The following is a 17,237-nucleotide window of genomic DNA, read 5'->3' as shown; positions in this document are numbered from 1 at the left end:
TATATATATATGTGTGTGTGTGTGTGTGTATATATATATATATGTGCGCGCGCGCGTGTGTGTGTGTGTGTATGATGGTACTTTGGATGATTATTTCCACTAGATCAGAGTTTTCCCTCTTCGTTTCATCACTCGCTTACCCTATCACCTACCCTATGCGTATTTTATATATTCTGTATTTCATCCCCTATTTCTCCCATCTTCCCCTCCCTCGCTCCTCCTTTTTTCTGTTCTTTGGCTTTCTTTCGCGAACTCGAGATTCTCTGCATATTCGACCGGGCATCGCACGCGAAATGTTCAATGTTTTGTCTATTTCAGTCACAGGAATTCCGCATGAACACACATGATTGATCGATTGGGCATACCGAGCTTGCATCCGGCAGCACGCGGTCCTCTTCTCTCGAAAAGATACATACGTTCAAATCTATCATTTTTAGAGTCCCGGCCAACGTCGAATAAAGCATATAAACCGGTATTCATAGTCGATTCTCATGTTTAAGATTGCCTTAAATATAGTCTTAAAATTTGTGATAAATCAATCAGAGAGTCATTAGCTCTTCAGACATTACTTAGACGGTCTTAAAATAAGAACTAACCGGCCATAGTCAATGAAATCATTGCACGGTAATCAGACCCCATAATACATTCTAAACTCAATTCTTTTTATACTTAAGAAATAATCGAACATAAAAAATATTATTCTCTAACACTGTTTGTTTCTGTATCGCAGTCTAAAAAAAGACGAACGAAAGATAAGCGATTCTAAGATAAATATTGCATTTTACATAACGTTACCATCTTTAGATCATTTTCTTTGGTTTTCCTTTGTTTTTCCTTACTTTTTCTACTTCAACAACAACAGAAGGCGTCATTTTTACTAATAAAAACTTAAAGAGGACTATCATCGGCGTCATCATCTGGACAATCACAGCCTGGCTGACATTTCTCGGGCGATGCTTAACCGATCAGACAAAGTCGATCGTCGATCCATAAATCGGACCGAGCCGCGGGATCGATGGCGAGACAGGTAGGGCAATCGCGCGCCCTCACACGCGATTCCTCTCTCGATGTTCACGCAGGAACCACAACGGAGTAGATTATACTTTCGGCCGGAAACTCGCGCGTCACTTACTTAGCGATAATTACAATGATAATCACCATAACCATAGTAATAAGAGCTATTAATCGCGGAGGATGAGCATCGTGCGAACGTGTGCGAGAAGGACAAGATTTTCTTGCTTCCTCCTCGACGCGCAGCACGACGCGCGCAAACTCCTCTTCTTCACGCACACTCTCTTTCTCTCTCTCTCTCTCTCTCTTTCTCTTTCTCTCTTTCACTCTCTCACTCCTCTATCTGCAATATATAAAATCTACAGCGCGTCATACGTGTTTAAACCTTAAACGTTAAGGAGAACCCGATATCCGGCTGGGATGTCGGACCGGCGCTGAGCCCATGTTCGCTGCTATTTTTCTTTTTTTTTTGTATTTTTTTTTTCGTTTTCTTTTTTTCAAAGTTTTCAGACGCGTTTCGTCAGACGAGCACCCTGTATAGCGTATGATTGACATTTGTCTTTTTGGGAGAGAGATATCGGACCTCGTCCGCGTCTTTGGGACGAGCCTGCATTTTATCCTACTTTCATCAGTCGCGCGGGGATTATTTATCCGTCCCGTCGTCGTCGTCGCGCGGGATCTTCATCGCGACTACTAAATCGTTCGCTGCATACGAGTACAGAAGATTCGCCAGTCTCTTGTACTACGACAATCGTCGGAGCTGTTCTGTCCTGCCGACGGATATGGCCGATCCAGCCTTGTCGAGGGTCCTCGTCGAGGATCAATCTGTCCGGATGTACGAGTTGGGCAAATTTTCCTCTGTCATGACATCTTTTCCGCGCTTTGCATCGCACATCGGCGGACTGGCAACGAACACGACGAGACTCCTAGGGACGTTTTATCGACGGGATATTTCGTGATTTAGCTATTGTCGATTTGATGTCGGCTGGACGATCATCGCGGCGCAATGTCGTGACTCGCGCGTGTAACTATAACGGTGTCGCCATGTATCCGGACGACATGATCGGTTTTAATATTTCCAGTGTTTCTGGTAGATCTCTCCGGATCCTCGAAATGTTCGCGACAGGTTTCGCTGCACGCTCATGTCCATTCGCGCCCTCGTCCTCGAGTTCAAACGTAATTTCTCACCTGGCAGTAGGGACCAGAGGCTAGACTCGCGGAGGACAGAAAGAAACATGCAGATTTGTAGTAGTGTGGGATTGGACGAAAAGGAGACAGGGGAAAGCCGATGTTGTATATCGATGTTATATTCCGATTATCTGAACATCTGGGAAACGTCGTCTCAGCGTGTCTCGTCCTCTTCTCTCTTTAACTCTTCTTCTCGGACTGGGTTCAGCGCAGAACATCCTTCATCGCATTCGTTTCAGCCTCTTCGCCGTCGCCGTCGCCGCACAAACTTCAACGATGTTGAAGCCGTTGCTGTCCTACTGACTTCTAAATTTTTATCCTCTAATGAATTAACTAGCTAGTATACTAAGTTGTTACGGCGGAGAGCGTTGTAACGATGATTCAACTCATCACTCCTGATCGTCGAGCGTCCATCGAGTTCACGTTCTCGGACGACATCTGCAATCCAAAGCGACGATATTGTGTAATTTCTGAGATAGGAATGCTTAATAGAATTATTTACCATGTTTACTAATTAATAGTGCTTAAAGAACTATATATAGACTTTACGTCGATATTGCTATTTTAAATTTAATAATTTTATCGCAACTAAGAGAAAAATGTTTAATACCTCATACGAACGCAAAAAATGTCTTCTTTTTTGCAAGAAAAAACTTACTCTGTTAGTTACGACATAGGGCGCGACTCGTCCAGATTTTCTAGGCTAGGACGTGGGTTAGTATGGCCGGCTGGCGTCCTTGGGCCTCTTCAATTGGACTTTTAATCGTTTCATCCCTATCTGGAAGCCGTTCATCGCTTGGATCGCTGCATGCGCGCTCGCTGGATTATCGAACGACACGAAACCTGAAAATACCGAACGTTGAATTCTGCAATGTATAACAGATTTTTCATCCCTCATGAAAATCTTCTTTCGATCATATGAAAATGTAATCTTCATTTATTGATGTATATAATTGCCAGAAGAGATGCCAAATACAATTTGTATGACACATTGTATGACACTTTTAATTATTATTAAATGCAGTACAATACTAAATATAATACATCAAAATAATAATTCAGTTTTATCATAATGGTATTCATAGTCAGGGAAATATATTTATATATGATAAGGAAAAGTATAGGTTTAGCATTTTTAAATAATTATTATATTTTGAGGAGTACTGATTATTTGGCAATTAAAGCAATCTAGGCGAAATCTTCCGTGAAGAATAAAAAGTTTTTGTTCATGAACTGGATATTATTCTGGAAGGGTAGATCCACGATAATGAAGACCTTCAGAGAGACCGTTTTCCCAAAAGATCATCACGACTTTCTCGGTTTAAGCCAATTTTGATCATTAAAGTTGATACCATTTTCGACATCATAGTAATCTAAACCGCGAGTTTCTTCATCTTCCGCCCAGCCTTCTTTGCTTCACAAATTACTTTTATTTTAGGACAACAAGCACCCTGATTATTTCAATCCCGATTAGTCTCCGGAAAGTTTGTGAACAATCAAGATATATCGAGTTTTCATTGCATAATACATTAAAAAAAATATTTATATAGACACAAATTTTATCCTAATCGCAATGGTTATAATTATATAACGAATTTTCGACAGAAATTGTAGCATCAAAGAGGTTTTTTCGTTAAATTGATCGCGACGAAGAACATGCCTTTAAAGGAATACAAACGTTTACATATTTTTTTCCCACTGCGGGCATAATTATGACGTGTCGTTGAGAGCCTTATACCTTTTTTTTTTGGGAGGGAATGCGAGTTCTGAAACAAGAGACAAAATACACGGACGCAAACGTATGAATTGCATATGGATGAATGTGAAGACCAAGGACCGAACGGACACGAATGGAATCGTCCAATTATCTGTATCCTCATACTCTCGGATACGATTAATCAAAGGAACGCCAGCGGCTTTTATCCGCATTCTCTGTTTCGGTCCTCTCTGCATAGTCTCTAAAAAAGAACTGCGCAGTTTGATGCTGGCTCCATTGAAACGACATTCATATTCAGTTCATCCACTAATACGGACGAATTAAATTTCCATGATTAAACCACCACTCTTTGATTGGAAACGTGTAAAGTCATTTAGAACACTGTAGTATGTGACTGATCGAAAGTCATAATAATAATCACAGACATGTTCACGTATGTCATGATTATATTTTTACGTTCAATAAATTATACGATTTAAAATAAAAATATATTGAAAAATTTTTGTGAGAGAATGATATTGCATTGTTTTTAATAATATTTTTTTCCGATAGCTTTTAATACAAATAAAAAAATGTTTTAAATCGTATAATTGTACAATATAAAAAACGAGTGATATTAAAAATTTAGGTATGATTTCATATTTCACTTCCGTTGTTTGACGATATATGTTGACATTCTTCGTCCTACCTTGTATAATAGTTGTAAGGATTGAGTCAGATAGACGCATCCTTCGTTGTTGCTAGTCGTTCTGAAATTTGTCCGCAGTTACCGTCGCACTTACCAAAGCATTTACTCTGGTTGGTCGCTCGGTCGATGAAAACTTTGGATGAGATGACGTTGCCAAACGGGAGGAACATCTGCATGAGCTCGCCGTCACCGAACTCCTGGGGCAGGTGGTAGATGAACAGGTTGCAGCCCTCGGGTCCTGAGATAGAGCATCCTACCATATAAATCAGAGCACATCTAAACATCTAAACTTGAAGTATAATACTCAAGTTAGAATGTTAGTTCTGGATGAGTTTTGTTCTTCGCAAATATAAATGATTCCACGCGAGAGCTTCAACCCGTTAGCGAGGTCGCCAGCGGGTACTTTTCTTTCTGATTACTTTTTTCTTGTCGGTGTCGTCTTTCTTTTTCTTTGATGAATGAAGATGAATCTGCGGCAGACTCTTGACGACAACACCGATTTCTCTCGTCCGTCCGAGTGCGAAATGATGATGACATATAACATGATTTTGTCACCCACGAATGATGCAAAATGACGTGAGCATGAATCAAGCGAGAAGTTAAATTAGACTGCGAGCAAATGACTGCGAGAAAATGGTATGAAAATGACCGAATGTTGAGAGCAAAACGATTAGAAAGTCATGAGCATTGTTTCACTCACGATTATTAATAGAAATCTCCCGGTTCAAATAACGTTGAGTATTTATACTTTCAAATATACACACACAACACTGGGATTTACAACACAATGACATATGAAGTGATGGATGCTGAAATGAGTGAATGGATATGGATGGTGATGATGATAGTGGCGACACACTGATTACGATGGTGCGATACTCCCGTATTTTTGCCAGACACGATAATCCGTCGCCCTATATTTTTTCTGTATGAATACTTTAAATGATACAAATTTGCCGTCACCCTGCGCAAAAACTCTCTTACGCACACATCCTCTTCTTTTATTTATATTATATTACAGATTAATTATTATAAATAAAATTAATGCAAATGTTAATGATGTATGAATGTAATATAATTATTGTAAAAGATCATGAGTCACGACCTAGATTTTAAAATTACATTTGTAATTTTACATTCCGTACTTTCATATCTTATTCGTAATTTTATGCATTTTTGCACAATTGATTATCCTACTCTTTCTTCTCCGATCGCTTAAGTAGGTCTCTTTTTCGACTTCCGGTGTTAAAATGTCAAAAACATCGAGGTTTAATTTAGACCGGTGAAGAAGATCCCGAGAGTAGAGGTGAAGAGGGAGGGAAGACTATCCGAACACAACGGCAGTCCAAATAAGGATTTAGCTAATTTCACTGAACTTTATAACTCCGACGTCAATTAGCGGTGATTATGACCGTGGAAACTTCTGCTCTCTTGGCCAGAGCTTCTCTCGACTAACGGACGCATTTAAGTAATGAGATGACTGCTACTCAACTTTTAGGGTGCTACTCATCGCGACCTGTTCCCCTCTACCCGAAAGATCTTTTGCGGAAAGATTCCTCCGGGAATCCGTGGGAATATGCTAGTCGAATCATCGCAGAGTATAATTGTCTATTTTCAATCCAATTATGACTTCCGGTATGTTCACGATAATATCGCATGACTCGTTGAACATATTTGCTGGTCGATAAGATTATCATCGCAAATTCCGGCAAAGTTTAAGAATTAATGCGACACAGACAAAATTTTACGACGGTTTTACGAGGATATTTTCATCTGATTCGGAAGTGATTTTCATCGATTGTCCGAGAGTAAAACTTTAATTGCAGTTGTCGCAAATAACACACCGCGATCAACATTTGCAAAAGTTCGAGTCACAAAACTTGATTCACAAAAGGATAAAACTTTCCTATCCTTGAGCATTACTTTATATGCATTTCTGATAGAATTCTGTGTAATCCATACTATCGAAATTTGTAAAGTAAAGTAATTCATTCGCGGATTGGAAAGTTGTTCATACAACGATCTGCAATTTAAAATAAAAAGAGTGATATTCCGAAACAAATCGTCGATTTAATACAAACTTTTCCGTCAATTATAAATTAATGTTGTTGGGTACTTAGTGCCTCGAGAAATCACAAACTTGTTTTGCGGTTTACGCAAAGAGTGACAAACTCTCCCTCTCTTACGCGAAACGACTTCGTCCTGGTAATAACTCGATCGTGGCTGTCACGCGAAACCCAAATTAGCACGAGTGTCGACGGGTTTCCGGTTCCGACTAGGGAGAGTACGGAGGGGAATTGCGGTGGACGACGAAATCACGAAGAACGAGCCATAAATTAAAGCCCGTCGTCGTGCCGCGCGCGCGATCGTTGATCCTGAAATTGGTTTTCGCCTCTCTAATTGGCACACACGCGGTACGTGCACGCGAATTTAATGAGAACGACTACCTTGTCTACTTCTATGTCTACTTTTGTCGAAAAGTAATAGCGGAATGCGCTGCGTAAAACATCAAAATATTTAAACTTCGCAAATCCATCTCTCTTCGTACAATCAAACATCTGCTAAATTTAATTTAAGTGTATAATTTTAATATAACTAAAATATTATGCAACTTTGTATCTATTTTTTTTAGAATATATACACAAAATTTATATGCAGAAGAATCATTTTTTTAACAATCTAAATATTACTTTTATTTTTAAAATTACACGAATTTGAGTTTTTCTATGCAAAGTTGAATTATTTTGCTTACATGACTGAACTGTATAATAACGATATTTATTTTCGCGAATGACGGTGTTGCCGATCGCGAAACGGATTCGTGTCGATTTCTCTCTCGTACAGAGATTACAAAATCTCGCAATGCACGTATCACCGTCTCGTAGCGAAGCAACAACCAACATTGGTCGACAGCGCAACACCGAGAACAGCCACTGACATCGAGTGCAACGGTGAAACACCGAATTAACGACGAACATCCGAGATACGTTGACGTAAAGAAAAAAAAAGATAAAAGAAGGAAGAGGAGAGCTATCCGTATAACGTTAAAAATATTATGACACAGTCATGGTCAGAGAGAAGAAATGTATATACGAACACCGAAAAACATCGTGTAAGACGTAGAACACCCAGAACAACGATCAAGGAGCTTAAAGTAACACGGAGCAAGGGTAAACTCGCGAAGCGACAGTCAATAATAGATCGATACCACTGTCATGCAATGATGACAATAACGTCGATTCCCCTTCAGCTCCCTTGGGTTCCGTCCGATATTGCGGCACGCCTAACGACTTTGACATCTAACATAAGTTTCTCCAAAAGATAAAGTGTCTGCACACACACGTTTTCTTTATTTTTACAAAACTTGTATCTAACACAAAAGTTTCCAAGAAGTCAGCAATATGATAAACGTTGCTCTCTTTTGGAAAAAAAACTTTGGGAACTATTTGTGTTCTTGACAGTGTATTTTACACTTACACACAGAGAAAAATGAGAACAGATATGAAATATATTTGTCATTTCAACTATGTAGATTGTTCAAATATATATATAAAAACCAAACAAATGTGAGATATATACACCATACGATATAATACAATTTTTTAATAATAAACAATTCTAAAACAATTAATATTTTAGATTGTTTGACGAGAAGCGAATAGAGTGTCATAGGTGATTTTATCTCATAAAATTTATCCCGTCGGGAAATAAAGTTATTAATAATTTTTTATTAGAAAAGAAGTGAGAAAAATCGCGTTGATAAATACGCGAGATATTTGTCATCACGTACGGGAAATAAATTCGATTAGAGATTTCTCTTACTCTCATCTCGTATATCGCTTACGATTTAGTTCCGACGCATGGGAAAATGTCAGAACGCATCGACGAGACGAAAAGATCAGGCGGAATGAAAATAGGAACGAGTAGAGACGAGCGAGAAGGGGCGGACATAGCGGTCGGAGCAGAGGGTTGAGGCCGGATAAAACGGAGGCGGGGTAGCGCTGTCGCGGTAAACTTTCCATTATCCTGCGATGTAACAACGGATCGCCGGCGGGCGTAGCGGCAAAGTAATTAAAACTTTCGTTTTATTTGCATTATCTCATTGCGAGGCGTCGTATATTCTAATAATGGCGAGTTGTTAATTGCAATTAGGCGTTGGCTCGCTCAGCCCTCTTCTAACCCCTCTTCTAAATCCGGACTTGCCTGGTCGACTTTTTCCCTGCCATCGGCTCTCCTTCAGTACTTTTCCGCAAAAGATGGCGTAGTAAATGACTAGTCCGCACCGATATATTTGAGAGGAGAGACATGGCTGTCTCTTTGACTGATCGCGTTCTTTTATTCCGATACTGGTGGTTTTCTAAGTAATTGCATTTTCATGCAATTTCATGGAAATTAGTAATTAAACTATCGAACTATCGAATTGAAACATCCGTCTTTGAAGCAATGATCCTCTTTCGATGAAAAGAAAACCTATCAAATACTTACGACGTTCGAATTGATGAAATTATAGAATCGAGCATTGTTGTGTTAAACCAAAAATGACAAATGCGAAAAACTGAACGGAAAAAACCCAAAAGATCTAGATCGATTTACTCAGGTATCTCTTACTCGTCATTTTTTTTTCGCATAATCGAAGCGATATCGTTATGCGAGATGTGCAATTACGCGGTACGGTCAGCTGCAGTGGCAGCGGCGTTAAGAGAAGTCGAAACTCTTGCACCTCGTTGAGCGCCGACGATGGATAATTCGTGTCTGGACGTGTGTACGGGATGTGGAACTACAATCTCAGGTCTACAGACGTTCGTGTTTACAGTCAACAGTTAGACGTTGATGAGAGCGTGTTGTACTTACCTTCCCTCTGCGTGGGTGCCACCGCGGTCATCGGCTGAGGAATAGCTTGAGGAAACTGGCCGTAGACGGCGGGGTAAGCTGCGACAATAACAAATAACAAGTACATCATGAACTGTCCACATCTAGATCTGTGCGTGCCATTGCCTATCCGTTCCCCACATAAACCCTCTTTTTTTGTCCTTTTCCGTATTGCGATATCCGCTGTCGGCCGTCAACAGTAAGAGCCAGGGACAGCGCGAAACCGGCGGCAACCGCCGAACGAATATAAGCGTCGTAATTCAATGCAGCGATAGCGCATACATAATGGACGATGACAGTAATAAAAGCCGAACAGTCCAATAAACGTCAACAGATTCAACAGAAATTGCGCTGCCATCGCTAGACAGATTACAATGGCGTAATTTATGACCGTGCGTTTCAGAAGCAGGGACACGTAAATCGGACGCGACCATTTATTCTTGCGATTTGTCGAAGATTCGTCGCGAGGGGAAAAGGTTAAAGCATCAACATTAAAAGGATATTAAACGTAAAGAACGCGAAGACACATTTCTGCGTCTTTTTGGAGAGCACGAGATGCAATTCGAATTATGCGAGTTATTCCAGTACTCGATATTAATGATAGATTCTGTGATCGCTTTGGAATGGCAAGTCTCTCGAGAATTAAAGCTTTTTGAACTTTAATTTAGATAACATCTATCCAATTCAAGTCAATTTTATTATTTATTCAAAAAAGTTATCTCTCTCTCTAGATGTGATTATCAAGTGTACGTTCGAGATACGAGAAATGCTGATGAATATAACAAATGCTGATCTCCAGCAAAATTTTCTCTGCAAAACTGTTATTTCTGGAAGATCCCGCATAATCTTATCGTTAATGCGAAATATGGAAATCGTGCTTCTAGCCGAGTGGCCTGTTTGCCCTGTAAAAGCGAGCGGTGTAGAAGCGACTCACTGATACGAAAGCTCGTCTCGTACAGACGATTCCAACCGGCATTCATCACGGCGTTTCTGTCGACAAGGGTATTCGTCTCTCAACGTTCTCACCATACCGCGCGACTTTTAACACGATACTTTTGTACGCGAAACCGTCGCAGCCTGCGAAAATGCAGCGTTGTATCCGTAGTGCGTCATTAGCCGACACTAGATATTTCTTCAAAGCCGATTCTTGAAACGACGTGCCTCATTAAAATGGGATACGAAAGACCTTTTTAGCGCATTGATGTAGCAAAAGTCTAGGCACAACTATACAGAATATCCCGTTGCAATTTGCTAAATTAAATATTTAAGCAATCGAGAAAGGAACAACCCGAGACAAACAACGTTAAAACGGAAGATTTCGCAGAGAGGACATACGATTCGTACAGAATAAAGTTCTGAAATTGGAGAGACATTATCGTAAAAGCGTTTGCTTAATATCATATTACAACGAATCGACGGGAGATCTCATTATAACAAGCTTTTTGTTACTATGAGATTTTATAACGTCTCGTATTAATGTTGACACCGTCAATACATTAACGATTATTCGATGTAATGAAATTCTAAGATAACAAAATTTTATTTAAAAGCGTTTAATAAAATTTGCCGTAATACAATATTTAACAAAATTGGAGAAAAAAAAAAACGGCCGTAGGATCAATAGGTATCAATATCACTTCTGATCAACGAGAATCGAAATGCGAAATATTTCACATTAAACAGAAGTGTCAGTTATATTTTAATTCGCAATGCGATCTCTGTACGTTTGATGACAATTGGTTAGTCTGTAAATTTGGACCTCGGTATAAACGCTCAAGCCCAGCACTACCACCGTTCGCTACACGCGACGTAGAAAGCAAGTACGTCGTTATTAATTATAGCTTGATAAATATTTAAAATGCTCGTGATTGATACCTGTTTGTGACGGATAGGCGGAGCGTGCGCGCGGGTTACGCTCTCAGATCGGCAGAGGCGAATTTTCGCCCCGGAATTAATTATTTCCGTGCAAACATCGCTTTAATATATTCCGATTGACGTTACCCGAGGCCCCCCCGGTGCGCGATGGATCAACGTTTGGCGTATGAAATAAATACGCCATCATACGTTGGGGCCGCGTCACGCTCAGATAGAGGTACGCCGTTATTCCGGGATTGCTTTTTTTCCACTCGCTGATCTCGATGGCGTATGTGTACTCTGGCCGAAAATACATAGAAAAAAATATACCGCTTTTGAGTCCTCGGTAAATACGAACCGACGATGCTCGCGCGCTCCCAGTACGTGATCTATACGTTTGTTATGACTCGAATTTGTTGAATTTCCGCCGATACGCTGGAGATACATTGAGAGACACGAAGGCGGATTGATCGCTGACACGGATGAGAATAAATGATATCCCCTTTCTTTTCATTATTCGCGATTGTACTTTCGATAAGCGGACAACGGTATCCGATCGAATGGCGTAAACGCGGAATTTGTTAAACGCCCTTCCCTTCCTCCCGTTACTGAGAGTGATTGGAATGTAATAGAAGTATAGGTCCATCGAGGCGCTGATTATCCGTGAAACGAGATCATCCATTTTGTGCCAGGCTTTATCGGATCATAATTTGCACCAATGCGCTGCACTTTGACGCTACAACGTCGACGGTCGACGGCGAATAATTCGCCATTTGGCGTTGGTGAGGGAGCATGCACGAGAGGAGACGTGTAAACGTTTAAAAACTACAATATAATATGTACACGAAGTACGTTTAGAAGGACATCGAAGTACATCGTAGCACCACAGCAGAAGCAGTATAGAACGAAACGTTGACGCGCACACGATCATGTATGACGTGTACGGTGTGTGTATATATACATGCGACCATAGTTGCATGCAAACAACCAGCAACGCGATCAGCGAAATCGAATTTTTTCGTAGGTAAGTGCTCCGACGGCGCCCGGATAAAAGCACGTAAACGTTGGACGTTCTCTGCACTTTTTCCCTTTACATACAGACAATTTCCATCTCACGGCCACACGCACGTTTTTCGACCCGCTCAAGATCGCGATAGGCAACATCCGGGCGAGATGAGTATTCAAAGTGTTATCTAGCGCGTGCTAAAACTGATGCCGCGAACGTCGCGATAATGCAAAACATTACGATAATACGAGATTATGAAACGACGCTAAATTACACATTCATTTTAAGTTTGGAGAAAGAACTTGCGACAAAGAACTTGTGTCATTATAAAGATCTGTCGTTCGTAAAGAATAATATATATAAAAAAATCTATTTTATATTTATAATAATTTATCTTATGAATACCAATGTAAACAAAGTTGAATATAATTTTTTATGATACATTTGTACAATAATTTACAATCGATTGACATTAAATGGTAAGTATCATCGGATATAAAAAATTATTTATTCGATTCAAAATAAACTCTACGGAGACGAATGATGGACAAACGTATGTCCGTCTCACGTTGCATCTACTTTTACTTCGATAATTCCCGTGAGTCTGCTTGGATGGAGCTGGATGGACGAAAACGCGCTACAATCAATTGTACGGAAGACACGGACAGGGTAGACAGCACCTTGACAAGCCGTAGAGATAAAAATTGAAGCTGGGGAAACACTTACCGGCCACTCCAGCATAAGCCTGCATTCCAGGATACGCGGCGGCATGCTGAAGTGCCGCCTCCCCGTTGGCCAACCCCTGCGCTGGAATGGACAGATGGAGGGCATCTACACTTCAGTAAGCTCAGCTCTTATCGGGGAGAGGGGCCTAGTCTAGAGGCCCCTGTCGCAATACCCAGTAGGCCAATCAATACCGCTCGATATTTCCACCGACTATATACTCGACTTGTAATAAGTACCCGAATGGCAATAAAGGACGAAGACTAATGAAGGATTGACTATAAGAATGATTATACGTCGTGAAATTCATTGCTCTTGTAGAGGCAAAGTCCCGATTTAAATAATGTTTTAAAAATTTATCAATGTTATACGGTTTAACTTAATCAATATTCGGACGACTATTTTTATCGTTAATTTTCTGATGCGTCTTGTTGAACATCGAACATAAAGAGTCCAGTCTGAAAGACCTTGAGAATAATCGTAAAATGAATATAAAAAGAAAAGACCTCAATGAATATCTATTTACTAATACTTACATATTTACTTGCTACAAGTTTAATTGTTCATTACTTGAATTGAGTCACTTTTGTGTAAACATAAATTTCGCGCTTAGCAAGAGTCAGTGAAGCCCCGCATTGGTGCTAAGTCTTCCGCACATGGACCCCCTGTCATCATTAATTTCAGCTCTTCTCGCAAATAAACGCCAACGAATGTAACGGCGCTTCCTCACTGAAGTACAGAAGAGTATGACGTGCGAGTACCGCCCGGCGTACTTGGCATGATACTTGGCCTGCGCGAAGTTATTTACATCCCCGTGGAATAATAAAGTCTGTTGCCGATTGGCCGGGTATTGCGCAGGGGCGGCACGCTGCGCCTGAGTTGATACTCACGTCCCGCATAAGTCTGCGGTATTCCGTTGGTGTAGACACCTGGATCCGAGCCTGCTGGCTGGCCGTTCGGCGTTTGAGCAGCCATGTTAAAATTGGGCATCGTTGGCGACGGTAACGACGGTAGTGCTCCGTTAACCGGTTGCCCTGTGCCGGTACCTACGAGCAAACCTGATCAGTACACACCGGTTACCCTCTTGCACTTTCAACACGATCGTCCTTTATACGAAGCATCTGATTGGAATGCAGTTTCTAATTTCCTTTTTTTTTTTCATTTTTCCTCTGCTATAAATATAACATTGATTGTGGGAAAATACCGTTAATGATCCATATGTCTCGCAAGGCATTTGAAGTATCGAACACACTATGTTGGGTTGATTTCATAAATCAGAATATTATACCGAATTAATATCATAGAACTATCGATTCGGTCAAAGAGTCACGTTTAATTTTTTTCTCTCTCTTTGTACTAGTCTACGCTTTGTGCATTGTTCTTGCGATACAATATTACTGTAACTATATGCTTGTTCTTGAATTACGAATTTAGTTTCTGGGAAAAGGTCGTGTTTATCGATAATAGTTTGCCTCCTGTCTGTGTCAACGATACAATTCGGATCAGCGATCAAAGCCTTGCGTTGCGCTAATAACGCATTGATCGCGCCGGTGACCAATGTTTGGTATCACGTCAATATGATTCGGTGTAATGAGACATAATTATGTTTGGGCAACATCTGTTATTTCTATCGAGTTAGCACGTGACTACGGAAAATACACAGTCAAGGGCACACGATAATAATAATATTGGCGCGTTTATGATTCAATCGATCGCAACCTTTTGAAATTACAAATATGATTGTCAATAATAATTTTCATTGCGAAATAAATAAGTTCTTTAACCCTTTGAAACTGACACCAAAATCTGTAACACAATTTACTAATGCTGGATCTATAAAACCCATTTACATAATTTATGTTAATTAAAAAATACTAATTAATTTCAAGGAACCAAAATAACTCGTATAAAAAAGAATTAATATTAATTCTTAATCGCCATACTACGGAAACAACACACTTGGGTATACTCAACAATTTAATTATGATATATGTTTTCATAAATGTTTTCATAAAAATGAAAATATTGTAAACAATTTTTTTCTATTAAAAAACCAGATATTAAAGGTAGTCAAGCAAAAGCATATATCTTTATTAATATAAATTATGAATAAAAATTTATTAATAAATATTAAAAAAGTTATAAGTAATGAAAAAAAACATTGGAAAAAACATTGGAAAAAAGTCAGATATGCTGTACTGAAAAAGCGTTTAGGAACTAAATATTGCAATACATTTCAACAAAAATGATCCAAATGCAAATGTAACATAAAGAAAATTGAATTATTTGGCATTTTTTTTACAAAAAATGTATAATTGAGTATGTCCAGTTAGCTATGGAAAGTTTAAAGAAACATCACAATTGCTGCTAAAAAGAAGTAAGCATCGATATTTTAATATTTTCGAATCGGGTCTACGGTTACGAAAGGTGAAAGATCAGGACGGAGAAAAATCTCGATGCCTCAATAACACTCGGATTACGTTGCATGCGCTCACATCGTCACTCGGTTACGTTCATCGGATATGACGATATGTCGTAAACTTAAACTTCCGTGACTGTGCGATACACGTCCCGACATTGTCGATTCGGTTAGACAAGATCAAGTGATTTCTATACAAGACTTACAGTGATTGCGTTGATACTACAAAACACATCGCGCTTGCGATCAAGGCTCCTTCATTAAACTTTGCATAATATAGTATGAATTCTATAAAACTATAATGAAGTTACATGAAAAAAAAAAACGATTTTACTAAAGTATCTAAAAATTTAGCTAAAAATTTAGCACAGCAAATAACTTTGTTGGACTAAATAATTATGTAGACGTCTAAACTGGTTGCTAGAATGTCAAAACTTTGTAATGTTGCTTATAATAATGTTTGAGCATTTTACATAATTATTTTGACCTACATTATTTTCAGATCTGTATTCTCTAAATTTGAATCAGTAGATAATTATTGATATCAGTCCCAAGAGATGGCAGTATGATAATTAGTGAAAGTGAAATTTACAGTGAAATTCAACTAAAAAAATCAATGAAACATAGAATCCTTAACCTTGCTATTTTTGTTTCAATGTATAAATTCAATGTATATGGTATTGGAAATGACGTGCAAATATCGCGTGCACATTTTAATTATATATGCTTCTATAACTTCCTTTTCTTTCAATTAAATTTCACTAATCACCCAATGTCAAGCACTGGGTAATCAGTGGTTATCTACTGATTCAGATTCAGAGAGTAATTTAAAATATTTACTTAATTTTTAAATCGCAAAATTGCTTTTTCCATGTACATCTTAAACAAATCCCTCAGCAGTTTAAAGTACTACTTTTAATTGAAATAATTTTTTATTTTGAATACTATATTATTGACGACTTTTAATCCGATTTGAAATGCACGCGATTATTGGTAGGATTACGGCTATAGAATGATTCCCAAGCACGCAGATCTACCTGCCAATGCCATCCTACACGCAGTTTGTGGTTATGCCGTCGTTCCGTCGAAAATAAAAGCTCGCTGCTACGGTAATCTTCAGTACGGAGTAAAGCGGACGGACGCGGCAAAGCCAGGGGGTTCGGTGGAGAAATAAAATATTATTTCCCTATCAAACGGTATTACCTTCCGCTCGACGAGACTCGACGTATAACGGAGCCGATTTCCGCGCTTACTTTACTTCTCTACAGCACTTCGACCTTTTCCGCTGTTTCTTGCATTGCTATGCCGAGAGAGAAGGAAAACTGAAAAGAAAGGTGTGAGCAAAGAAAGGAGTAAGAAAGAGGCGTTTCTTTAGCTTCCTTCTTCTCTTACAACGAGCTTTCGATAAAGTTTTGCGGTACCAGCAATATCTTTCGCTTGAGTCACGTTCGATGAAAATGTTGTATTGATTTACGAGTTGGTTATAAGGCAACCGACTGCACGCCTCTGTCGCGAGAATCCAGAGAAACTATAGAGAAGCAGGAAGAAAGAGCGACCGGACGGAAGATATGTTTTATATCATTAAAATCAGTTATCGAGTTGGTGACAGATAATTCGTGTGCCCTCGAGTGTTTCTTTCCTTTTCCGTAAAATGCACGTTTTATCAGATTGATGCTGTTAATTTGGAATTGATTAAATTAATTAAATTAAAAAAATTTTTTCACATAAATTGTCATTAAAATAATATCTTCTTTACCAATAT

At 39.2% G+C, this 17,237-nt stretch overlaps 1 protein-coding gene across 12 annotated transcripts in view; it reads right to left on the bottom strand.

The window, feature by feature from the left end:
* Window positions 1-839: 839 nt before the first annotated feature.
* The window catches only part of LOC108689105 (CUGBP Elav-like family member 4), a 672,688-nt gene continuing 656,290 nt past the window's right edge, over window positions 840-17,237 (bottom strand). For 10 of the 12 annotated variants that reach the window (XM_018195731.1, XM_018195732.1, XM_018195735.1 and 7 more), the window contains 6 exons: window positions 13,947-14,114; window positions 13,060-13,164; window positions 9,456-9,533; window positions 4,699-4,857; window positions 2,858-3,042; window positions 840-2,637 (listed from right to left, as the gene is read on the bottom strand). In XM_018195731.1, coding sequence (XP_018051220.1) covers window positions 2,915-3,042; window positions 4,699-4,857; window positions 9,456-9,533; window positions 13,060-13,164; window positions 13,947-14,114 — 638 coding nt within the window. In that variant the 3' untranslated portion in view covers window positions 840-2,637; window positions 2,858-2,914. The remainder of the gene's footprint in view (window positions 2,638-2,857; window positions 3,043-4,698; window positions 4,858-9,455; window positions 9,534-13,059; window positions 13,165-13,946; window positions 14,115-17,237) is intronic. The other 2 variants (XM_018195734.1, XM_018195733.1) reach the window with 2 other exon arrangements.

Source organism: Atta colombica, unplaced genomic scaffold (genome assembly GCF_001594045.1).
Source record: "Atta colombica isolate Treedump-2 unplaced genomic scaffold, Acol1.0 scaffold257, whole genome shotgun sequence".
NCBI lineage: Eukaryota > Metazoa > Arthropoda > Insecta > Hymenoptera > Formicidae > Atta > Atta colombica.
This window is presented reverse-complemented; position numbering and strand designations above follow the sequence as displayed.